This window comes from Corvus cornix, chromosome 2 (assembly GCF_000738735.6).
Source record: "Corvus cornix cornix isolate S_Up_H32 chromosome 2, ASM73873v5, whole genome shotgun sequence".
Classification (NCBI taxonomy): domain Eukaryota; kingdom Metazoa; phylum Chordata; class Aves; order Passeriformes; family Corvidae; genus Corvus; species Corvus cornix.
Genome location: NC_046333.1, coordinates 146,669,689 through 146,695,714, shown reverse-complemented (window position 1 = coordinate 146,695,714; position 26,026 = coordinate 146,669,689). Strand labels below are relative to the sequence as shown.

Sequence of the window (26,026 nt, the reverse complement as noted above, 5' to 3'; positions counted from 1 at the left end):
GGGAGTGTAACAGGGAATTGGCAGATCAGTCCAGCAATGGAAAGGGAGACTGAGATACAAACGCTTTTCCCTCCATAATTGTCTACTAGACTGTAATTTCCATATAAGAATGGGGGGAAGGCAAGGGTTTTCTTTCTTATATCAAAAATAACATTTTGAAGAAGGAAGACTTCTTTTTTGTATATCAGCCTTTGCAAACCTGTCTTTGCTGACATCAGAGGCAGCCCTGCAGGGGCAATGTTCCTCTCACAAGTGACTCACAGAGTGCCTGTGTCAGGTTAGTGACTTGAATAACAGGATATGAATACTTCTAAGATGACATACAAAGCCCCACTTAATTCATATAAGCACTTTCTTACATTTAGATGTAAACACTACCTTATCAATTATCCTATTTAAAACTATTAGCTAAATGCACTGAAAGGGTAAACCAGCTCTCATCATTACACAAGAGCAGACAGCCACCAGCAGCAGGCAGAAATGACACACAAATGGAGAATTCTATTTACCTCCCTCCTCTGCAAACTCATCTGTTCCTCTACAAGCACGGTACAAACTATGTCTGCGATTTGCTGTGTTTCCAGCACATCACGCTCTATCAAGCAAGTCCAGCCTCTCCTTTAGTGTGACCAATCTCTCCTGCTGAGACTGAGACTTGGCCCATTCCCACATGCATCTTAGGATGTAACCTTACTTCTTGTAAAGGCACAAAGATCATCAGAGGCAGCCTAAGGCAGAGGGTGGTGAGAAGGATCAGGAAAAGTCTCTGCCTCTGCCTATTTGCACATGCAGACATCCCCTAACCCATGATATTTAGTAATTCCAGAGACACTGTTCATCAGTTTGGTGAATGCCATTAAGGGACATGCATGTCACATCCTTGTGATTTGAAGAAAGCAAGAAGGTCCTAAACAATCAAAATATAACTGGCCTGGGTAACCATGGAGCTGTGCTATGGACTGATCAGCTTATCAAACTCCCTAGTGCTTTCCTGTCCCTTCAGACTGAGGACTGCTAGTACAGCCCATCAAAGAGAAAGAATATTCTCCTGAAATTAGCAAATTACCAATTTTTGCACAGCTTTGGGGATTTGATCGGTGTTTCCTGGTTTCAACAGCAGTTACACAACAGCTCCCACATAAGTACCTACTTGGAGCTACTCTGGTGTGAAGTAGGAAATCTGCTTGGGCTTGTTGGGTTTTCTGGTGGGTTATCTTGTTTTCTTTGGGTTTGTTGGGGTTTTTTTATATTTTCCTATACAACGTTACGGATATGAATTTTTCAGATCACATCTTGATTACAAAAGCAAAGGGCAAACCTTAATAAATCCCTTTGACTTCTATATTCATATCCACAATACAGTATTCTTCAGTGCCTTTACTCAAGTTATTTAACAGGCCAGTATCTTGGTTCCTCCATCTCAGACACTGAGATGAGGACAGTCCCTGCACTTTTTACAACTAATGAGAAAATGGGCTTCATAGACAGGCTTTCAATCCATATTTCTTTATTGCTGATCTTAAGCTTCAAATATTTGCAGACAGATATTTTGGGGTACAGAGTGAAGCGTAATGCAAAGGCTGCATTCCTATAGAGACTCAATAAGAGTGAAAACAATGCTTTGTGCCTCTTCCTGTCTGTCAGAAAAAAATAGCAAAACTGCATAAAACAAAACAGTTGGGGAATGAGCATTACTGGATAAATAAATTCAGAAGAAGAAGAAAAAAAAAATAAACCCTTTTTCTATAAGTAATGTAAACCGGGTTATTTTCCTCAGTTTTTATATCTGCTAAAACCAGCCCTGATGCAATACATTGAAAACCTCCCTGTTTTTCTCAGCCCATAGATAAAAAGTGCCTTCAGTAGTGACTTGCAACAGGAACCTCATCTGTTGCAAACACTTTGAGCCTTCCTTATTTCTCAGAGAGGAAGTATGTGGCCTGTTTGGCAAATGCTGCTCTACATGACAGCGTGAACTTCACAACACACTCATTCGACCGGCTGCTCCTCGACTTGATCAGCTAAACCTTGCTGGCAGCATGAGAGCAGTACTATGACTACGGCTTTTTTCAGAAATACTGCAACCTGGAATGCCATGCCTAGCATTTAAAGGTAATCACTGTTGTGATATGTTTTAGATTATCTGCGTAAGAGACCAAATGTTTCAATTTTATTTATATACAAGGGTGTTCTATTTCATTAACAATGACAGTATTCAGACCGTGGATTTCAAGTGTCACTGAAGGCAGAAATAGAAGAGCCTGCCTTGATCCTTTTCATAAGGAGTGGTACTAAAGATAGGACAAGGAGTATTTCTACTCAGAAACCTCAGAGTAAGATAGATGCTTAGGACCTTATGCTGAGGCAAAGTGCATTTCACTATATGAAAATATGAGTCCACACATTAGTGGGTTTTTTATTCAAAGTGTTAGAAGTGTGCGTAGTGTGGTATTTCTGTGTTGTTTCATGTTTGCATGTGTCTATGAATTACTTTGATGAGAGTATTATGTTATTCTTTCTAAGTGCAAAGGTATAAGAGCCTCAAAGCTGAAAGGATGTTCATTTTGATTAATGTTAAATTAAGGGATATTCACAAAAAGAAAAAATATACCGCTTCTGAAATCTAAGTTGTTTTGCTTTTTCTTTCCCCACATGAAAAATAACAGGATGCCGGTGCTTTCATATTCAAGCTAAATGAGATTCAGACATTACTTGTGAACCTTATTGAGAATTAAATCATGAAACCTTGGCAGTATAGATGTGAATATCAGGAAAAAAAAATAAAATAGGGTATAGCATCTCAGGAATGATAAATGTCCTAATTTTACTAGTCTACATTATTCCTTGTAGGAGGGCTCTAATTTTACTAGTCTACATTATTCCTTGTAGGAGGGCTTTACTTACGCGCCTTTTTATTCCTCTTATTATTTTCATTTCTTCATATTTACTAATTCTCAATCATATTACATATAACTTTGAGAAAGTTCTCACCAAGTGGAAGGCTTTCTTATGTTCCATGCTATTTAACTGCTGCAGAAGCATGTCTTCTCAGAGAACAAATTCTGCAAGAGGAAGTTACTGCTACATGTGCTGCACACAGGAACGGAAGGGGAAAATTGTACCACAGGTTTTGGGGTCACACCATGTAGGTCAGTGGGATTCCAGTCTTGACAGGTGAAGAATTAATATCTGCTGAGAGTTCTGATAAATAGGACACAAAGCTGGACTGGGACTGTAGATGTTTCCTCACCTTCCTTTCGGCAGCAAAGATCCCTAAGCCCTGATAGCTGTGTGCAAACAGCCACGGCTGCAGCAGACGCCTTTCCTTGGACACCATGTGCACAAGTGGAAAAGGGAAAGGAGGAAGGACCAATGCTTGCAACACTGCAAATGTGATTGATCTTAATAGTTAAAATCAAATTTTCACTGAGGAGGTGGCCAGTGAGCAGAAGTGCTGCAGGCAGATTTTGGTTCCCAGCAGCCCAGTGGTTCCTCTGAGCTGAACAGCAGCTGCACTCCATGCAGGGCTCCAGGTACATAAGATACAGTGAATTTAGAGTCTATCATTTCTCCTTAATTCTTCCCAAATCACCCTCAGTGAATTATTTTCTTTGGATCTGGCATAATTATCTGCTTCTGTGATGGAAGGATGACACTTCTACTTGTAAACCAAACTCTGCCATCAAGTTTAGATATAAGGAACAATTTTTTACAATGAAGGGGGTGAAACACAGGTTGCCCAGTGAGGTGTTAGATGCCCCATCCTTGGAAACATTCAAAGCCAGGTTGGACAGGACTCTGAGCAACCTGATCTAATTGCAAATGTCCCTGTCCATGGAGGGAGGGTTGGACTAGGTGGCTTTTAAAGGCCCTTTCCAACCCAAATTATTCTGATTCAATGAGGTCAAATGAGATGCAGTGCCTGGAGCAAATTTGCTATTTCAGAAGATTTTCACCTATAAAACTGTTACCGTTCTTCTATTGGTTTCAGTGAAAAAAATTGGTTCACAAGATCTTTAAAGCTTCCAGTAAGCCTAGTTTTCCAGAGTCTCAAAATTTCAGAAAACGACACAAGAATTTATCATCCAGCGATGGAATGGATTTGTATTGTGCTGACAATAAATCAACACAAACACAAGATACTTCAGCCATCAAGTTCTATCACTCACTTCAGAGTAAATGGTTTAAGGAAACAACATTGTTTCAGAAATATGACTCCAGTTTGTACACTCTTAGTTTTGAAACAGTCTAGAACAGATATGCCATCACCAGCAAGCAAGCAGAAACTATCTTTTGCCTGCCCTATTTCAAACACAACTTCCAGTTCCTTCCATCTGCACCCCATTTTCAGATATCTAAAGGTTGAGTCATATCTCAGAACATTCACTCCACCACCTTTGACTGGACTATTGGAACCTTTACTCTGCCCATGTGCATAATGACAAGTGGCCTTGGTAGTAAAACCTAGTCTGATGCCTCATTTTCCTTTTAATCACTTTGGTTAAGTGAATTAACAGCAAGGGTCAGAGCTTTCCATTTTTTAATATTTATTGAGCACTTCTGCTGTGAGTCTGAAGAACATCTTGAACTCTCTGTCCCTTTCACAACTTTATGCTATCCAATGGTAGTGACGGTAAAAGAGCACGGAAAATGCAATAAGACTCAGCAAAGTGCCACGTTAGTGACGGCAAAGCCCAAGACGTCACTGCTCCTCACTCTTACTGAAAGAACATTACAACGTTTGCATTTTCCACAAGTCAGATTCTTCCACGTCTAAGGCAGCAGCACGGAGCTGCACGCTCTGTCCCACTGACTTCAGGGTGCTTCGAGAACAACACTGCCTGGTATGGCAGGAGTGAACCAGGCTGTGCTCTGCAAAAATATGAAGTAGGAACTTGCCTATTGTCCAGTATTTAATCCCTCTGGACTAGACAGTGGTTTAATTGCAAACAATGTATAAGCAACCCTGAAAAAACACTTCGGGTATTTTTAAAGCAATGTTCAGAGTTTAGATCCTTAAATACCATCTAGGAAAATGAAGGTGTCTTGGTGAAATGTGCTGTGCTTTTAGAAAGATTGAAAGCCTAAAGTAAAATTTTCAGAAGTCTTTCCACGCGCATAAATACTACGTATCACTTTCCAAAGTGACTCGGGCGCACCTGAAATTAGGAGTAGGAAAAAGGCCCTTGGTCACAACCCTGACATTTGTAGGATGACATTCTCCCCAGCCTTCAAATAAAAAAAACCCAGCATGAAGTGGTACTTAGAGGTAGGACTCTTTTTTCTTTTTTCCCCCCCAGACTTTTGGGACACAAAATTCAAGCAATTCTCATCTAAATATCAATTGCATGTGTCAAAATTACAGATCGACATAAGATGTTTATGCTGTCATTCTTGCCATCTATCTGGACTTGCACAACGTTTTTGGTAACTATATCTTAGATTCTATACACTGACCAGGATTTGAGCTTCCCTTTTAAAATACTGCAAAAATGCATCTACAAGAGCACAGAGCTCAGCAGAGGTTATCAGTCCAGGTATTTATCTCACTATCCTGGCTGACTTTTTCAGCCCTGTTGAGCTCTATTGCTGTGTCCAGGAAATTTTTCTGGCTAATTTGAAGAAGAGCCAGGAACATCTATAACATCTGTAGCCAAAGTACTGGCTGCACTACTCCTCCTATGGTTTACCTCTTATCTTTGATGGGATAAAAGTAAGAAAATGAGTCAATAAATTAAAATTGGGTCTTGCAGAAAAATAATCATAATTAGATCAGGAAATTATGATCTTGCAAGCAGACAGTGCCTGACAAAGTGAATTCTAGTTTCAATTTTAGAAACTTAGGTGCATTTACATGGAGAAAGATTTTTTTTTTTTTCTATCAAGAGACCTTTTTTTTAAAACATAAATACCCAAGTAGTTTATTTAAATTTGAGGGTGCTGTTTTATTCAGCTTCTAGGCTTCTTCTATCAGGCAATGAAACACGTTTTTGTTCTTGTGAAAGTAGGTTTCAGATGCTCGTCAGAAAGACATTGGCACAGCTGCACCCTCCAGATGTGCCACAAGCCAGTTCTGAGTGCATGAAGAGATGGGGTGATGCGCCATTTGGCCAGTGAAATAGAGAATTCTAGCAAAGAGCCTTTGGGAACAAGCACTAAGAAGCTTGGAAAGCAGATGAGGTGGAGTCAAACTGTGCACTACCATCTGTTCAAGCACTGAGCTCCTTGCATTAGATAACGGACAAATTTTCTTTCCTTTGAATGGCATTTTATTCTGTAGGATGTCTTCCCAAACTGTCTGTAAGACATTAAAAATGTATGGTATTAATCAACATACTGAAATTCTAGCAATCTTATCCCAAAAGACAATCAGCAATAAAGTCTTGCTGATGTCAGCAGTTCTGCTTCTCAGGTTGGACACCGCTCCAGCTGACCCCATCAGGCTAGCCTGTGGAATTGAAGAGCAGCACACCAAAGTCAGTAATCATCTTTGAAATATTTAAGCTAGAAAAGGCCACAAGATGCAGAATACTCACACGAGTAGAGTTCTAGAGTTCATGTTAACATTTTCACAGGGCAATGGACAGAATATATTTTTAAAAAAATAATTGCCCATCAGCTGGTGGTGTCATTTTGCTTTAAGGTACAGTTTTTAAATAGATATAGCTTGTCATCCTCTGCCTCTGAAAATATCCTGTAGCATGAGACACCTTCCACATTCAAAATGTTTTTCTCTCTGCCCTCTGTCGGGGAGAATTAGGATGGCTGCAGCAAAACTGTGAGAAGCAACTGTTCCTCTCACAGTATTTAATTCCACAATTGTCTGATACTGTTTCTTGTACAATCACCAAAACTTTTGAAGATAAGTATCTGAGGAACTTACACTGCTGGCTTTATGCAGGAGGACTGTTTTGAGAGCAAACATTTTTTTAGGCAAGGTGTTACTTTAAAAAACCCCACATTTGCTGAGGGCACAACTGCATCAGAAAAAAAGCCCAAACCCACCAAGCTATGTTCTTTGTGTTCAGTAGTAAACCAACATAATATACACACAGTGCTGAAAACCAGGGACATCAGTCTAATTAGATCCTTTGTAGCCTCAGAACCCCAAATGCTGAAAATACGTTTTGTATATGAGATGCCCATATGGGCACAGCTCTGCTGTTACTTCCTATTGTGCTGAGATACTGGTAATGGAAACTTTTACTACATCATGTTCTTCTGAGCTAGCTGTGGTTTTCTGCTATTCCCCTGATAAAAGCACCAGAGTGGTGAGAGTTTAGTGAGTATGTAAAACCCTCGCATGAATTTTGACACAAGAGCTCTCAAAAGCAAAACTGTGCGAAATTGGAGACGCCCAAACGAGGTCATTTCTCATCTGTTGCCACAGCAGGTGTTATTGTGATGTTAAATTTCAATGTCTGCTTTGATTTAGTTCCGAAGAACTTTGACAGAATTAGCGAGCACAATGGGAAATGCTGTGAAAATTCCAAGAGCCTCTGAGGAAACAAACGTGCCAAGCCAACCGGGTAAGCACTCATTTCATTCCTTTTGGGAGAAAAAGATGTTCACGCTACATGATAGACTCAGCCATGTGTCTGTCTTCACCCGCCTGACAAGAGCAGGCAAGTGCGTGGCTGCCCTGGGAGAAGGAGGGCATCCACCAGACAGAGCTTATATTTAGCTACATTCTAGCTCATTTTCCAAGAAGCACTTTAATTAAAAACCCCAAATGTTAAACGTATTATTTGCTGGTGCTCCTTGAAAGATGTTCCTTCCAAATCAGAAAGCACTGAAAAGCTATTTCAGAAACAAGGAATGCTGTGTTTTGACATAATTGCATGTGATATTTTATATAAATTTATTCTTGAAATTTGGGGTTCCTTCATTTAAGGTTAAAAATTTTAATGATGTTATGCTTCCATTGAACCTCATTTCCATCCACTGTCAGACAATTGCATTAAAAGTAGCACACAGCCAACCTGTCACCAGGTTTATCCATAAAGGCTATAGAGGAATACAAGTTTCATAGGGCAAGCTGCCAAAACAGAATATAGCACATCTGCCCTCTGGATCCACATGTGAATAAATCAGGTTGCAAATCCCTCCCTGCCACCTCTCTAGCCTGGTAGAGGTCATCCATCAGAGAGGGAAAGACAGAGGGATTTGGTGATCTGCTGCTACAAACTGGGAGTGAGTGGGTGGAGAGTCAGTACAGCCTCAGCCCTCATGGTGCACTAATACAGCCAGCTGGCACAAGAGCTGCAATAAATCACTCCCCAAAGGTGAAGAAGAGAAAACAATTTTGGGTTTTTCCTTTAGGTTTGTGGTGGGTTTTTTTAGTTGTCTTTTTTTTGAATGGGGAAGGCATTAATCTAAATTTCTGGGTTTTTCCATGAAAGATTTTCTGATCTGATTGCTCATAATAATAAGGATATGGAATCAGTCTGGTTTCATTGTTGCTGCAAGGAAACCCAGCCCTGCTCTTAGTATGGTAAGGAACTAGCTGAGATGGGCAGCCTTGCAGCCCTAGAGGTCCTGATATAGCAGAAACCAAATACTGCTCAGCATATTACTAAATTTTTTTTCCGTGAAGAAGAGTGCCTTATGCTGCTATTCCCAACAACTGCTGACACAAACACCACGTATAAACACCAAAACAGAGACATGCACTCACTCAGAGCAGGACCTCACTGATGAGCATGCCATGGCTGTGACCAAGTTTGTACTGATCCTGCACATGCTAAAAGTCAGAATTTAGCAGGGCTGAAAACAACTGCAACCCTTTCTGTGATGGAAATAGAACATACCCCTAAAAGACAACTCAGTAAACACTGATAGCACAGTGATTAAAAGGGGAAAATATCCATTTAGGAATTCAGGTTTCAATCTACTTGAACTCTCCTACACATCTAGCACATCTAGAAAGGTGTGGTGTTAATCCTGCCTGACCTCCTGCTACCACGGGGGGAGAGAACAAGTCTCCTGTAGCTGCAGTGGCACCTGCCAAGGGCATAGGGAAATCTCAGATACTCTTACAGCTGAAATTGCACCAGATACCTATGTTTACTCATCCAAAGGCAGGGGCTTTGCCACAGAAATGATCAGAGTGATGGAACACCTCTCCTATGAGGAAAAGTTGGGAGAGTTAGGGTTGTTCAGCCTGGAGAAGAGAAGGCTCCAGGAAGACCTTATTGCAGTCCTCAGTACCTAAAGGGGGCTTATAAAAAAGATTGGGATGGACTTTTTAGCAGGGTTTGTTGTGATACAACAAAGGATAATAGTTTTAAACTAAGATAGGGTAGATTTAGACTAGATATAAGTCTATAAGACTTATAAGAAATTTTTTACAGTGACGATGATGCAACACTAGACCAGGTTGCCCAGACTGGTGATAGATGTCCCATCTGTAGGAACTTTCAAGGTCAGGTTGGATGGGGCTCTGAGTAACATGATCTGGTTGAACATGTCCCTTCTCATTACAGAGGGTTGGACTAGATGGCCTGTAAATGTCCCTTCCAACTCAAGATAATCTATGATTCTAAGATTGATCAGCCTACATACCTCTTTGAATCCATCCATGTCTTAGTCTGGATCAGACCAGCATCTTTCATAATGGCTTAGATGTTGCAAATGAAAGTTGGGAATTCAAACATCAGTACTGTCATTCAAATCCAATGAAAAAAGATTTCTAAAAATGAACCCCATACTAAGTGTGTGTTGGGGTTAATCCAGTGAGCTTGTATCTGTTTGCCTTCCTGAGCAGATCAAACTCCAAATCACATCACAAAACACAGAAGATTTCCACCAGGCCAGGAACAGACTTGATTTAATTGAGGTGCAGGATCCAATCCATGGACTTTCAGTAGTTGAAATAGTTAATAGGAGATGTAGGTTTGACACTGGCTCATTTCAGTGAGACTGAATAAAATGAAGGACTGAAACAGAAGGGAAAGAATGAATGGAAAGAGTATCCAACAGAAAGGGGGAAGAAAACAGATAACTGGAGCCTGCAGACTTGATCTGCAGAGTGAATGTTCATCAGTCCTGTTTCAGTCCCTTGAAAGCTGCACTGAAAGCAAAAGCTTGTGCTTTCCTCACCACCAGTGTGCCAGTCTTGGTCCTGAGGAAGGGAGAAGTGTATAAGCTGCATTTCCCAAGGAGGCATTTGGACCCCAAAGATGATTGCACCCCATCTGCCAGCACACTGTACAGGCATCCCTGGCACAACCCAGGGACTGATGACAGAGTAGACAGAGCAGCAAGGGGTCATCAAGGATTGTGAGCCCCTCTCTGTCCTCCTTTGGGACCCTGAATGAAGGGTTAATCCTTTTGGGCTGTATCTGCATAACTCTCAGCTCCCAAGCTGGCTGGTTTAGATCTAGCTTGGGTACCAAAGTGTGACTCTGCAGCCACACCTTGTGGTGCTGCACAAACAGACTCCTAGATGCACGAGTGCCCTCCTTCACCCCGTCTGGTGCACACCATGCCATAAATCATAATATTTCTGCTGGACAGTAAAGCTGGATGATGCATGGAGCTGAACTCCAAACAGCTCATTCCCACTCTGAACGTGGACCACATCAGTGCACATCAGATTTTTGAGGGCAATGAGCTGGATCTGGATGCTCTGCCTATGCTCTTCTTACTCTCTAATAATGCTTCACAGTCCATTCCCAATGAATAAGTTGAAGGATACAATATTCAGTCTCACACTTTGCAAGACATGCAGGTGTGAAGACATCTAGAATTAGCATGTATTTCACATTCATTTCCTACTCCTAAAAAAACCACCCAGAATTAACACCTGATTCAGTGGAAATGATTGTGCTTCGCTCTTTCCACTCTAACTTTTGAGTTGTTCCATTTCAGACGTAACCTACATTTGCACTGCGGAGGAGAGCTTGTGTTAGATAAACTCAGGCAAATCTTTTTTACTGTTACATCTTGAAAGTGTGGGGAGCTCATGAGATCAAATGTGTTAGATCACTGTGAAAATTAGGTGTGGAGAAAGAGTGTAATTTGTTTAGTTCCTGTTTCCAGGCTTTTGTGTTTGTAAGGCACTAGTACAGGTTCTGTGAAATGTTGTAGGGTGTGATGGGGTATTTTGCATGGCCAAAAAACCCAGTGAGGTTTGACTTAAATACCAATCAAAATGAAGTGAAGAAGGAGGGGGTTCTCTCCTTTCCTTTCATATATACTTTTATATAACTGTATGCAGTTTAAGAGGTAACATTTGCATGCATGTGGAAGATAGAACTCTGATAAATTCCTTCCTTTTCAGAACTACAAATTGGCATGCAAAATTGAAACAAAAATTAATATAAATATGAAAGTGTAAGCAAAGTAACACAGGTCTTGCTAGAGTAGAAAAAAAGTCATGTACCCCACAGTGTGTAATGAAATGCAAATAACCAGTAAGCAAGGAATGAGAGCAGAAAAGCACTTGTCTTCTACTCTTTGCTTATGGAAGCAGAATATTTATAAATAAACAGCATAAATTTAAAAAGCATTGCTAAAGACATTGTCCTTAAGCTAAAAAAAGTTATATTCCATGTAGCGTTACACGTTGTATTACAACCTGCAATGAGAAATTAAGTGATGGCACTTTATCCTCCTTTTGCTATTTTTAAAATGCACCTTCTGGCTTCTATTTCTTGTAGTAGCCCTGGGTAATGATTTTGCTTTTTCAAAAAAGACTCAGAGTCAATGTTTATGTCTTGTTAGCCTGAGGTACTAATTAGTTTCATAGACAGGAGGTGCCACTAGATTTTCTGTGCAGAACAAGGAAGCCATCAAAGGCTTAACACAGAATTTTTTCAGCAGGGTTGAACTAAGTGTATAGTAAGTTGTATTAGACAAATCACAGTGATTGGCTGTACTGGACTAGTCCTGTATAATTTGGTGACACTGAGCAACTAAGAAAACCATGACAATACTAATACTAAACACACTCTCAAAATAATCATAGAATGGTTTGGGTTGGAAGGGATCTTGAAGATCATCTAATTCCATTCTCACTGCCAAGGGCAGGGATGCCATCCACTAGATCAAGTTGTTCAGGCCCCATCCAACCTGACCTTGAACACTTCCAGGGATGGTGCATCCACAGTGTCTCTGGGCGACCTGTTATGATTCTTTTCTGCATTCCTTCAGCCTTTTATTGTTTTCACTGTGAGTTGTTTCTAAGGCCCTGAGACACATAGGCTGAAAACACAGAGCCAGTTTCAGCATTCGTTCAGGATGTTGCGCCTAGGTTTCCCTAGAAAGCTGTTTTTCTTAAAGAGAAGTTGGCAAGCAATCTATATTAAATGAGAAAAAAATAACAAGATACAGTTATCTACAGAGAGATATGTCTATCTCTCTAATTTCTATCTCTCCTACCCTGAATTCACACCCATTTTTTCACATGTTGGGCTGCACAGAGAGGGAAGTATGGAGATCACACCACCCCTGCAAATGTACTGCTAGATGATGTTCCAAAGGATCAGGGCACTGATCCTGGTGGAGGCAGAGGGAAGCTTTGTCTCCCTTTGAGCTGGTGGAGGGTAGAGCAATGTGCAGAGGGAAGGAACTGCTTCCAGGAGAAACGCAGGCGGTGTATCGCACAACCCCTCTTGCCAGGACTTCTGCCAAAGAGCTCAAAACACCCAGCATGACACATTTCTGTATCTCCCAGCTGTCAGCATTTACTGGGCACCACAGATTCCAGCAGGATGAGGAGCATTTTATGTTTGACAGTCCCAGTCTTGTGTAAAGTGCCTCGTTTTCTCAGCTGCAGAAAACGAGGAGACCCAGCACGTCTCCTACGCAGGGCTGCAAGACCCAGAGTTCATCCCTGCGGATGTAAAAGATCCTCTCTGCTGATCTCTGCTGATCTCAGCTCTGCAAATTGCCATCATACTATGCTTTAATCTTAAACACCCATGTGCCTCTTTTCTTTCATTGAAGCTCAGGGCATCTTGAGCTACCACTAGTTGCCACAAAAGGGTGAGAACAAAGTGCAGTGGATGTTCATCAAGCTCCTTTAAAAAGTAATGGAAATGGGCAATGATGGCCACGCTCTCATTGACCTTGATCTAAACTAATTTCACACCTTTGAAAAGTATCAGTGGTGTTAAACAATGGATGGAACAATTCAACATGCATCTTCATTTTCTTAAATATAATGCAACAAAACTGTAACTGGAGGCAATTAGAGACAGTGGCATTAATCAGACTGGGTTACTTCCTAATACTATAAATACTTACTAATTTTTCACTTTCAAACTGAATATGTCCTTTAAATATTGTAATTACTAGAAAAAGGGGTCTAAATTTAGTTGCTTAGAATTAACCACATGACTTTTTTCATTTCTAGTATCTTCACATTCCTCTTATACATTTATAGGTTCATCTTTAGCTCTTTATGTTAATTAGGTGACATTTCAGAGACTTTTTGTTCCCATTTGACCTACTACATAAAATCTATCATACTTAAGGAAAAATCCATTTCTGTTTCAGAACTCTACCTTTGTTTTAAGTGACATTTTCTTTCTTTTTTCACAGGTCAGGAGAGTGACTTCCTTGCTGTTCTCTATGACTATCCTTCAGCAGACATAAGCCAACCTATATTTCATGTAGGGGAAAAACTACGTGTGCTATCAGAGTAAGTCGATCAATTTATTTTTAAATTAGGTTTTATTACAATTAAACAAAGCTGTGTTTTCTGCACCTGGCCCAAACTGGATGCAGTTCAGCAGAATGAACTGAGTTCAGAATTTTCAAGGAAGGATGCTTAGCCATAAGGTAAATTTCCATGTAGCTTAAGGATTTGGGATTACAGATTGTTCATTGATCCTTAGATTTCTCTAAGGTTTCTCAAGTTGTATTCAGACTCTATTCTAAAATAAGACTAAGAACAGAATTCTGCTTTGAAAAATGATTATGAGAAAGTATTCTCTAAATGCTAGTGGAAAACAGAGTAAGAGCCAAAATAGGTTGAATCACATAGAAAAGAAAAATCATTCTGAATTTCTTTATGTCAAGTGTGTCTGTCGTTCTCTCTCTCACCCTTTTTAATCTAACAACTGCATTATGATTAAGTCTTACAATTTCATCTTGCTTTAAGGCAAATCTAACAAAAAATTTAAAAAAAAGTGGTGGTTTTGTTCTTCTTTTTCTATTTTTTAATCGATTCTGCATTTTCTTAATGGGGAAAAAAAGAAGTCAGCAATTTCTCAGCCAGTTCCATTCAAAAAGTTTAAGAACCCCAGAGGGAAGTAGGCTTAAGAGCAGTAGTTCAGACTGACATTAAGCATAGCACAAATATTGCCAGACACAGGAATGAGAGCACTTCCTGAAAAATGGAAACCAGCAGCTCTGATGTTCTTCTATGCACAACTTGTATCAGCACACAGTGACCTCTTGGAAGTTACTTGGCCCCACAGCCACTATTTGCACTGCTCAAAATGAAATGAAAGACTTCATTTTTACAGCTGGTGGAGCAGACGGATTCAACGGGAGACCAGACACATTAACAGTAGAGAAATCCTCGGAGGACTTCTAAACTTACTTAAAAAGATTCTCAACCAGAGAGTCAAATGGCTGGAGGAGAGAGGTACTCAAGAGAATCATCACAGATGACTGATGAACTCTCAGACTCTTCTCCAGGCCACCATGACCTGCAGTGGCCTTTGTCAGTCACAAGACACAGGCCTATGTGGACCTTTGGTCTGACCCAGAATGGCTGCACTTTTGTTCTGCTGACACAGTGCTTTCCCTGCCTTCCTGAACCTAAAAGTCCCAAGGCTCAGACAATACCACCAGATAAATTTTCTGCTGATGGAGAGCTTCTCTAAACCAGGGGAATTATTCTCTGGTAGCTTCTGGTATAAACCTTGCTGCAGTTTGCAGAACATACATGACATGGTACAACAACTGCTTTAACTTGGAAATTCCGGCTTAAAGCCTCACTCTCAGCTTTCATCAGCTACAGGCCCTCACATCACCACATGACTGCCTTTGCCCATATCAATGGGAATTATATGTGTGGCACATCATGTGCATACACATGCTGCAAAGTACAATCTACTGCAGGAACAACTTCCAGAAGAGCAGGCTCTTGCAGCAGAAGTTTTTGATGTGTTTGTTGTGCAGTGATCAAGGACTTCTCCTGATGGATAAATAAGAGCCAAAGAAAGCCTTGATGGGAACTTTCCTCTTCCTGTTTTGAATCATGAGCTTGTTCACAGAAGACACGACAGTCCAAAGCTCTGTGCAAACCACTGTCCTAATGAAGGACCTGTTCTCCCCTACTGGGGCACATGCTGATGCCAGTAAGAATTGTTTGCCTACAGCCTCTTCCTGTTCATAAGCTGTAATTCTTTTTCCCAAATCATTTAAAGTAAAATACAGTAAAAAAGAAGAGTAGCATGGCATGACCAGAGCACAGGTGATGAGGAGTCACCACAGAAGAGTCAGCATAAGCAGGCAGCACCTACTGATCCTACAACAGCAGCTTTTCAGCCTTCTACCAAAGTAATGATGTGTAGTGGTAATCAGCCCCACCAGCCCTGCCAGGAACAGGACATATGGAAACTCCACAGGAAATGCAACTCCTCACACTGTGAGGAGACATTTGTGACTGCTCTGGGTTGGCAGAATTAGATAAGCACCACTGGCACAGCTTCTCAGTCCCCACACTGGTCAGGCAGCTTTCATTACCAGATGAACAACGGCATTTGGTTGCCAGTAGTCAAACCAAATGTCCTCCAAGATTCGCCCCAATCTACATAATTTCTGTAGTTCCCGCCCCAGGAGAGATGTGATGCTTTGGGATTTTTAATCATCATAGGGATCTTTCAGGTTTAGTAATAAAGTTTGGAGGGAGAGAGATGATGAGTCTCTCCAGTTTTTTCCTATTGCAATTCTGGTTCTGTCAAGGAGAGTCCTGGGGGTAAAAAAGACCAAAATAACCTAAAGCTCTTATAGATAAATTCACTTTAGGTGGAAAACCAAACCCAAAACTTTTGAGGTATCCTGAAATTTCCAGCTCCAACCAGTAGATGCTTCCCTTTTTCCCTCAGCACAGACATTCTGGACGATGGTTTCAGCAGTTATAACTCATGACATCTAACCTGAGTGATTTCAACTCAGCTGTTTTGACACACACTGAGACTCTGCAGTCTGCAGTATGGACATTATTCTGGGAGCATTTATATGAACATCCACAAAACCAGCATTCAAATACAAGACACTATTATTTGGACTCAAACTCTTAAAGGGAAGGTGGAGAGAAGCCATCAGTCATCAGCATCCTTGCACTATGACTAAAGCTCTACACATCCCTGTGAAAATTCTTGGTACCCTGTATTTCTGAAGGGATTCAAGAGCCAAAGGCAGCATTCAGAACCACAGCAATATACTATATTATATTCTCTAGATATACTAGAGAAAATACATATGTCTGCAGCTTCAGCTACAAGGTCTTTTTTTATTGGAGTCTGGTCTGCAACTCATGGAAGACAAGGAAAAGAGTAAACCACGAACGAGGTTCTGTTGGACTGAAAGCCTGTTCCCAAGCAGACAGGCTCCATTTCCCAGGAACCTCTACCCTGGTTTCACATGGCTGTCCAGACACAACACACTCAGCTGTAAACCGAGTATCTTGGACACCAGTACAAGTCTAGCTGTGGGAAGGCAGAGCACAGCAAGGTTTAACCACTGAGTTCTTCTTTCAACTACAGAAAAATATTTTATTACTTACGTAATTTAAATGGAACAAATGTAGCTTATTTTTGTGTCCAAATTTATTCTCAAGTAGGTTTAGAAATGGAACTACTCTAAATGAAACCAAACTGGGTTCCTTTCTGAATACATAGTTTCAGGAGCACACACAGAAGACTGCAGGCTAAACTGAATGTCTTCTCTAATTTCCAAAATGATGACAAACTCTGAAAATACATCTGAAAATACCCTTCTCATGTTTTCACACAGTGAAGGAGGCTGGTGGAGAGTCCATTCCCTTACAACGGGTCGAGAAAACTATATTCCAGGAAAATATGTAGCAAAGGTTTATCATGGGTAAGTAAATGCATTTCCCACAGCCTTTCAACACCACATTTTTACATATTCTCCTCTGATTACTCAGAGTTGTAATCCAAACAATGACAATAGTGACTTGACAGACAGAAATTTTATTTATTGACAGTCTAAAATAGCTCTTTTGAAAACTGAGAACATCAAATCCACATATAAATTTAGATTAATGGAAAGGAAAATCCTTCTTTTAAAAGCTGGAAAGAGCCAAAACCACCTCAAATGGCATATAAGATATTTAATATACTTCTGTTGCATGGACTGATCTCTAAGACATTGATGAAGAGAGCCTATTTAGAATGGGTTTTTAATGTTTACAAGGAGTAAAATTTAAGCTAGGTTTGTTCATGAAAAACAGGCCAAAATGAACAAATAGAAACACTAATAAGTCATTCAAGAATGTAAACTTTCTCACTGGAAGAACTAAGGAAATTTCAGACATTTCTTGTTGCCATAGACACCACTCAGGGAAAAAAAAAACATTAAAGCACGCACTTAAAAGTTTTCTGGCAAATGTTTTAATACCTGTTTAATTTTAAGGATATGAACTGTGAATGTCACTGTGAACTATGCAAGTGCTTAAATTTTAACATGCTTTTACATCCTCCTGAAAAAGAGATGCTTTCCCAAAGGCAGGGCAGAGATGTGAGGGAATGGAAGCTACTTCCTGAAGCTTCAGTGACAGCAGACTGGGTCAAAGACATCAGAACAACTTTAAAATAAAATGCCAGTAGCTGTAGACCAGCTGAGCAAGCCCAGTTGCATGGTCAGACACTGGCTGTGGCAAAACACAGCAGTGCACCAAGCTATGGTGAAAATTTGTAGGACTAATTCCACTTTCCCTTATCCACAAAGCCCATTAACTTAAATGGTTGGACTGTTCCCTAGATGAAGCAAAATAATTGAGACTTATTTGGGGTTTATTCATGATACAATTTGGGGTTAACAAAAGTGGTTTAAATGAAAAAGAGAGATTTAACTAATGCCACAGATGTCGTCAATATACCACATGGATCTGCCCCCAGCAACTCAGATCAAAGCAGCTCAGAAAGTTTTGTTTTCCCTAACAAGTCCAAACCTTATGACTCTTCTCTTAACCTCACAAAGGTTAATGGAACTCAAAACCAGCAAAGTTTTCTCCATAAACTGGAGAAATATGCCTGAACATAGTTGAGAGAATAACTATAGAAAGCCACAATGTTATTTTTGCAGTCACTTTTCCTGGCTAATGTAGCACTTCCACAGCCACATGCTGGTCTCTGTTTCACTGGTGTCCAAATTTCAGAATTTGTTTTTTCCTGCTTCACAGCTGGTTATTTGAAGGGCTGGGAAGAGAAAAAGCAGAGGAACTTCTACAGCTACCCAACACCAAGGTTGGATCCTTCATGATCAGAGAGAGTGAAACTAGGAAAGGTGAGACAATACAGATTTCTTTCCCTCTTGACCTCAGGCATTAACAGTTTTCATATGGCTCAGTCCAAAGCCAGAAAGCGTATATAATGGGAAGGTGAAGGCACCCAGTACAGTGTGCCAGCCTTCACCAGTCACCTACTAGAAACAGGGTTATTGATGGCCATGGAAAGTTCCACAGGCATCAGCACAAACAAGACACAGTTGTTTAAACACTATTATTTACTTTGGTCGCATGCAAACCTCATGAGGCAGTGGGATTTTCAATGGAGGAAAAGTCACAGCTTTGCCTTGGTCCACAAAAGATTGATTCAAGAAGCTGGAAAACACCTACCTAGTAGCGGGGGTGGCTGATAAGTGTGTTTCCTATAAAAACAGGGAGGGTCTTTTATTTACTTTTAAAAAATGACAGGCCTTCAATTTTATTTTCTTTCTTTTGCTACATGGGAATTATACTGTACCAATGTTATACTTTCGTTTTCTTCAATGGGGACATAGAAACAGAATCTTAGAATATCCTGAGTTGTAAGGGACCCACAGGGATCACTAAGTCCAACTCCTGGCCCTGGACCACCCCAAGGATTCCACCCTCTGCCTGAGAGCATTGTCCAAACACTTCTTGAACTCTGTCTGGCTTGGTGCTGTGACCACCTCCCTGGGGAGCCTGTTCCAGTGCCCAACTACCCTCTGGGTGAAGAACCTTTTCCTGATATCCAACCTAAACCTCCCATGACACTACTCCCGGCCATTCTCGGGTCCTGCCACGGGTCACCAGAGACAAGAGATCAGTGCCTGCCCCTCCACTTCCCCCTCATGAATACATCTATGAAGTCTCCCCTTAGTCTCCTCTTCTCCAGGCTGAACAAATCTCCCATGCACAATGTGCTGTCTTCCTTTTCTGAAGCACCAGAACACACCCTAATACCATAATACTACAGATGAAAGGGAATAATACATCATCTATTCTGATGTCTTGCATACCAGAGGCCAATAGTTTCTTAATATCTATACTAAATTCAAAGAAATTTAAGATTAGCATTCAGTCCTTGCCAATAAATGCTGCAAAACTGTTCTAAACAAAGAAACAGAAAAATCCAAGTGGCCATTTCCTGGCAGATCTGCATTAGCAGGTCTCAGCTACCACACTATTCGAAGATGACTAAATCAGAATACCAGCCTGTGAGTCCGAGCTCCGTATTCAGTGGAAGGCAAACAACTTCTGTAAAGGCCTATTTCCTTTATGCCATTTCAAAAGGTCCCATACCAGCAAAAATAAAGGAAAAGCACACCAGAAATTTAAATTCACCCAAAATCTCAGGCCATGTTATACCCTTTATTATACTTATCTATATATATAAAGTATACTATATAAGTATGAATTAGGATGGCCACTCAGGTTTTTTCAGCTCTTTCTGAGATGTTTTGGGTAATGGCACCACATCTTACAGATACTCTATTCTGCTACAGATCCCCAACCAGAATTGCAGCCCTACTTTGGTGTAATTAGTTCTCTCTCTCCAGGGTTATATTCCTTGTCAGTGAGGCACAGGCAAGTGAAACATTACAGGATCTTCCGCCTTCCGAATAACTGGTATTACATCTCTCCACGGCAAACCTTCCAGTGCCTTGAAGACCTTGTCAACCACTACTCAGGTAAAAACAAGTGCAGAAAAAACATATTTTCCACTGGCAACTGTAAAACTATCTATCAAAGGTCCAGAACAAGAAGTTTTGTCTATGTCCAAGACTTGCAAATACTGCCACAGAACAAGCAATGAAAAAAGTTTTGGTATATACCTTTAACTTTATTTTTCATCCTAAGTAAAAATATGCTGCCCTTAACAGAATAACTGAAATCAATACAAGAACTCAGCTAAATAAAGCCAAATAGGCTCTACCCGTATTGGTACAGGATATTATATGGCCATGCCAATAACACTATTTGGGCCAAACACCAGGGTCTGGCACTTCCCTAGAGAACTTCCAAATGCAGTTTGGAGGTCAGCACAGGTCAGGGACGCCCAGCCCCTCTCAGAGCACAGCTAAAGTCAAAGTGTAAGCATATAAAAATGTTCAGCTGTACAGATGCCATGTACCCATAATTCTGGGTTCCAGACTCTATTTGCCAACATGAACATGTTTGCCGTTCACTTATTTGCCATACAGACAGGCAGATAGCACCAGGGCATGCAACACCAGGTTCTCTATGCACATTTCTCTTAAGAACCACTAGAGCACACAACCTTATCTTCAGCAGAAAATTTTCAGAAATGTTTTAATCTTCTTAGAAGTAGCATATGGCTGGAATTTATCAGCAAAACTTACATCAAGGGGTTCATGCTCTTAGCTCAATTGTAGACTCAGCTGTCACTGTTACTAATATCAGTCCAGTGGATGACACCTTTTTCGATGACAGTTTTCCAGATTTATGGCAATTTAACCTGTGTCAGAGAGGTAACTTGACAAACGACACAATTAAGTGGCTGCAGTTACCATGCATCATAATGAGAACATTCCAAAATGAGGAAGGAAATTGCAAAAAATGAATTGCCTAAAAAGTTACAAGAGAACAATAGGTTCTGTTCTTTAACAAGCAATGGGTGCTGTGTAATTTTAAAAGTGTGACGTTACTACACCTGAGTATTTAATAGGTAAAACAAAAAAGTGTGCTGGCCAAAGAGTACACTGATAAAATGAGGAGAAAAGTCATATTCACATTCAAAAGAAGCAAATGAAACTTTCGAGTCCAATGATATAAAGAGAGGAGTAAGAATTTGGACAGGAGATACATATATGTATTTGCATGTTAACTAGTTGACATATTTTACCATTTAGAAAAAAGCAAACAGTCGAAGCCTAAAATCGGCAGTGGGGCAGAACCCAAAACTTGTAACCATTAACATTTTTACTTGAGTTATAGGTGTAAGAGGAGACCTAGTTAGATTTAGCTCTCCTCCTTCCCCTACCATGAGATGATACAGAATCTCACCCCAAAATAAGGCTCAGAGATGTAGAACACCAGCACTCAGCCATGATGTTCTCTTCTTGGCTAGAAGAAAATCTGTGATGTTCCTAGTGGAGCAAAAAGAGTGTAGAGAGCAGAAACATTGATGAAAGTAACACGTGAACCTCAATTCATTCCACAGTCATGTTCTACAGAAGAATAGGTGCACACACAATCCAATCTGATCTTTCTTGCACTCGTGGCTGAGACAGTAAGAGGCAAAAGCAGAACTCACTGAGGGCTCAGAAAAACTGGGTTTAAGTTTCTGCTCCATCACAAACTTCCTTCTAGTCTTTGAGCAAGTCACTTTGTCTTTCTGTATCTCAGTTGCTCACTTGTACTGCATGAAATATCCTCAACAAGAAACTAAAAAGCAAGCATATGAGGAAAGGAAAAAATTAAGCCTGTGTTACTGTGTCCTTGCCGAGAACAGACAATCTTTTGACTGCTACTGCTGAGTCTGAAACTGTTTATTTGAGCATGCAAGTATTAACTGTCTGTGTATTCATTTCCCTGTTCAGAAGTTGCTGATGGTCTCTGCTGTGTCCTTACAACACCTTGTCTTACCCAGTGCACTAACAACAACACTGTGACAAATCCAGTTCCTCCTGTGGTGATGCGGAATAAAAATTTCAACTGGAGAAACATTCACAGGTACCACATACAACACAGGCTGCCAGAAACAACAGGGGTGTTTCCCAGCCTTGTATATACTTGTACTTGCAACACAGAAGACATAGCTATTTATTTCCTTCTCCTGAAAGCAGTTTTAAAGCTTGGACAATCTTCTGACATCAAGCTAACCCATGAAAACCGAATGCCCAACTCTCTAACTGATAATCTAGGTTTAACTTTTAAAGAAAGTGCAGTTAGCATTCAGTCATTTCTCCTATCCAGCTATCCATGCATTAATTCCCTTTGGGACTCCTGAGTCCTTTCACCAAGGGGCAGGTGTGAGAGCCAGGTCACAAAGCCCACTGACATCCACCATCCACCACTGCTGACCCATCCCCACCGATGTGCAGTGGCTCACAGGCGGGCCCTGGCAGGCAGAAGTGGCTCTCCCTTGTTCACACACCAGGAAGCAGCACAGGTGCAATGAACACATCATCCCAGAATAAACCTTTCCTGTTGTGTCTCTCTTAACACACAGCCCAATTAATGAGTTTTCTAATATCACAACTGCCACAAGAGAAAGTAGGTCAGGTTTCAGAAGCTGGGGAAACAACCACCCTCAGAAACAAAAGCACCTTTTACTTTTGAAGTGTATATTTCCCTCTACTACTCTTCCTTTACAAAACATTCATGTGCTTACGAAGGCAAGAAAATTTTGTGCAGTATTGAGGTAATTTTTCCTACAGATTAAGAAGAGAATATAGATGATACTTCCTTTCCAAGTGCCAAAAAATATTTAGATACAACTGTTGTACTGTTTTTTGAGAAATGCTAAGTGACAGAAATGCTCAGTGATTTATGAGGCAGGAATGTTTTTATACAACAAAAATAACGTTATTACGTTTAACAACTGTTACTATTATCCCAAGAGGTTCAGTCCAATGGTAACGAAATTTTGTTATTTTAAAGGCTGGAGGTGACTGAAGATGCCAAAAGCACCCTGGCAGCAATGGATGACTCTTGTCTCAGCTATGGCCTGAGAGAAAGCATTGCTTCCTACCTCTCCCTGACAGAGGATGACAACGCTTCTTTTGCAAGTGCCAGAAAGAAGAAATCCCAGTCTCTCATATACACAGGGAACAAACGTAAGAGTGCCCTTCACTTGCCACCTTCATACTATGAAGACTAAATATAAGACAAACAGGAAAAAACCAAAAAACTGACAAATTGGAAGAGAAACCAGAGCATCCTGTGGCTCTGAAGTCCTTTGACAGCTGAGAAATACAATCAGCCCAGCTGGTGACCAAATCCTGCAGTGCTTCTGCATTTCCTCTTCTGAATGTTAACCAGAGGCCTGCTCAAGGGTGCTATCTCAGCCATGGCATATGCTGGGAATGTTCCCAGTGCATCAGAAATGGCTCACAAGCAGGATAAACTGAGAGAGACTCTCAGTCAAAAGCCAAGTGGCGAAGGTGACTCTTCAGCAGGGGCAATGCCCAGCATTGTACAAAGGTGACTGCACAGGGAAGGACAAACTACAGCTCAAGAACTTAAATTAAGTCTTACTCTGGTATTCTCCATAAGGCTGAAAACCTTCTTTACAGAACCTATCTACACTGAAAAAAGAAGCCTTTTTCTTCTCAAGATAGACTTATGCATTGCCATTGAGAATGGGTCAGAAAGACATCAATAACCCCAAGAAAGTATCTAACATCTGGCATTCAAGAAGCACCTGATTATAGTGACTCCATACTTACCTTTTAGGAGAAAAAATTAAAGTCACAGACTTTACAAGTAGCACTTAATTAATCTGCTGGCAATGGCCTGCAGTGTCATAAAATAGTAATGAAATGAAGAACAGGTTTAATTCACTGAGAAATGCAGTTCCTGCTTATCCCTGAGTGGGGGTTCAGGCATATCCAAACAATGTAACTCAGCTGCTCATAGTAAAGCAGATAAAACAGAGAAAAAAGGGGTGTTTAAGTGAAAAGTAAAATGTGATAATATTGTGTCTAACGGCAAAGGTTGGCTTGCAAAGGTGTGACCTTTTATGTGTACAGGAAGATATTTTAACTTTGAATTCTAAAGTCAGCCACATATTTATGTATAATATTTATATTAATAGCAGCTTTTTAAATAATTAAACTAAGATAAAAAATCAGTAACAGTGGATGTTAGAGATTTTTCCTAATTTCTTGTCTGAAGAGAGTTATGTCAAATAGTAATTACACTTTCCATCAAATCACTTAAGGATTAGAGGGTTTTCTGAAATTTCATTTTTTTTTTTTACAGGTGTGTACCCTTTCCTAAGTGACAAAAGAGCAGGTAGCATGTTCCTTTGAACCTGCCTTGTGATTGCTTTCTAAACTGAGCAATCACTCATGTCTGCTGCAACCTGTGTTCTCGAGCTGAGTTGGTTTCAATCCAATAGTCTCTTGTACCTTTTTGCACAGATTTGGATAATGAAGGTTTGGAGAAATAGAGAATTGGAGAGATTATATGAAAATATATTTCACCTGTAAACACCTCTTAGGAAAAATCTACCTGCTCTTTAGTTTTTGTATCAATCAGGTCATTTGCACTAGCAAGAAAGGTTCAGAGATCAAAATACACGGCTTATTTAAACATATTTCAGAACTTAAAGGGTGAGTATAATTTGGCCAGTAAACATTGAACCTCCAAAAGCAAAAGAAACTCAGGAACTCTAGGCATTTGTATAATCTAATTACTGTTACTGATTATTCATACATTACAGTGACTGTATTTTATCCATGAAATGTATATGGGGAGCATTACAGATTTCTAAGTCATGATTTGTATTTATTCATTAAAATAATATTCAGTAGTTGCTTTGTGTTGCTTTTAGAAAATGGAAAACCTAGCATGCAACTGGTACAAGCACCCAGCCTTGCAATACCAGCGCCAGAAGGTATCTTTGATGGAAGGTGACAAAGAATCCCCGAGCCCACACAATTGGCAGCACTTGGACACACTCTGTGAGAAGGGGATAAGGCATGTTCTGATGTTGACAGGTTCAACAATCACCAGTTCAGCTTGGAAAGGACCCCCAGGCGTCCTCTGGTCCAACCTGCCCTGTTCCAGCAGGGCCACCTTGAGCCATTTGCCCAACATCACGTCCAGATGGCTTTGGATTATCTCCAGGCATGGAGACTCCACAACCTGACCTGTGCAGACACTCTGTCACCTTCACAGTAATTACATGAGAAAGTAACAAAAACTAATTAAATGTGCCATAGGGATGGCTGGATTTCACAGATGGTTATGGGGAAATTCTGAGAGGCCTGGCCATTTTTACAATTAACTGAAAGACTATATTGGGAACCTTTTGGGAAACATGAGCTTTCAAGGGATGACAGTCCCAAGGTGATTTTATACAAATCTGACACTATCTACCTGAAATGGTGTCAGAAATACAAAATTTGGGTAGGGATGTAGCAAAACTCGGATCATGAAGAAAAGTAACCAAGAGAGGTGGTTGGTTTGTTTGAGAAGGAATGAGACTGGTAAAGGAGGGAAAAAAGGAGATGGGAAAAGAGGGAAGAAAGGGGATCAAAAGAATAGCTAATTACCAGGGTCAGGGACATTTAGGGTCCATGTCAGACAGCCCTGCACCTGACTGCAGTAGTTTCAGAAGGGAAATAAACCTTCTCTTTCCACTATTGTCTGATCTGCTTCCATGGCCAGGAGGGACCTGGTGTCTTCCTTTGCATTGGGTGGAAGAAGGCTGGGAGCTGCCCTTGACACCCACCAGGAATGCCAGGAGAGGATACCTAACACAGGAAGGGCTCTGCAATCCATGCCATTGATCCAGTCATCTACATCAAAACTGCACTGCTAAAGAAATCAATTAATCAAAAAGATGAAGTCAAATGCCAGGCTAATACTCTTAAATCATTT

At 40.6% G+C, this 26,026-nt stretch overlaps 2 protein-coding genes across 3 annotated transcripts in view; one reads left to right on the top strand and one right to left on the bottom strand.

Moving 5' to 3' along the window:
• TG (thyroglobulin) overlaps positions 1 to 26,026 on the bottom strand; it is a 149,399-nt gene that overhangs the window by 37,687 nt on the left and 85,686 nt on the right. The gene's annotated exons all lie outside the window — the stretch shown is intronic.
• SLA (Src like adaptor) lies at positions 1,908 to 24,953 on the top strand. 2 transcript variants are annotated; one of them, XM_019289338.3, is made up of 9 exons: positions 1,908 to 2,112; positions 7,436 to 7,529; positions 13,549 to 13,648; positions 16,978 to 17,064; positions 18,389 to 18,492; positions 20,011 to 20,142; positions 22,015 to 22,147; positions 23,078 to 23,253; positions 24,401 to 24,953. In XM_019289338.3, the coding sequence occupies exons 2-9, from the start codon at positions 7,469 to 7,471 to the stop codon at positions 24,448 to 24,450; spliced, it is 843 nt and encodes a 280-aa protein (XP_019144883.1). In that variant the 5' UTR covers positions 1,908 to 2,112; positions 7,436 to 7,468; the 3' UTR covers positions 24,451 to 24,953. The 2 variants fall into 2 exon arrangements, with proteins under 2 accessions (XP_019144883.1, XP_010403046.1); XM_010404744.4 differs by having other exon boundaries at positions 1,910 to 2,112; positions 23,078 to 24,953.

What these genes read in the sequence shown, in the direction of transcription:
- SLA (XM_019289338.3), top strand. Translation starts at nt 7,469, where the DNA reads ATGGGAAATGCTGTGAAAATTCCAAGAGCCTCTGAGGAAACAAACGTG. An exon ending in AAACTACGTGTGCTATCAGA is followed by an intron (nt 13,649 to 16,977) that starts GTAAGTCGATCA and finishes GTTTTCACACAG; the next exon opens with TGAAGGAGGCTGGTGGAGAG. An exon ending in CATATACACAGGGAACAAAC is followed by an intron (nt 23,254 to 24,400) that starts GTAAGAGTGCCC and finishes TTTTTTTTACAG; the next exon opens with GTGTGTACCCTTTCCTAAGT.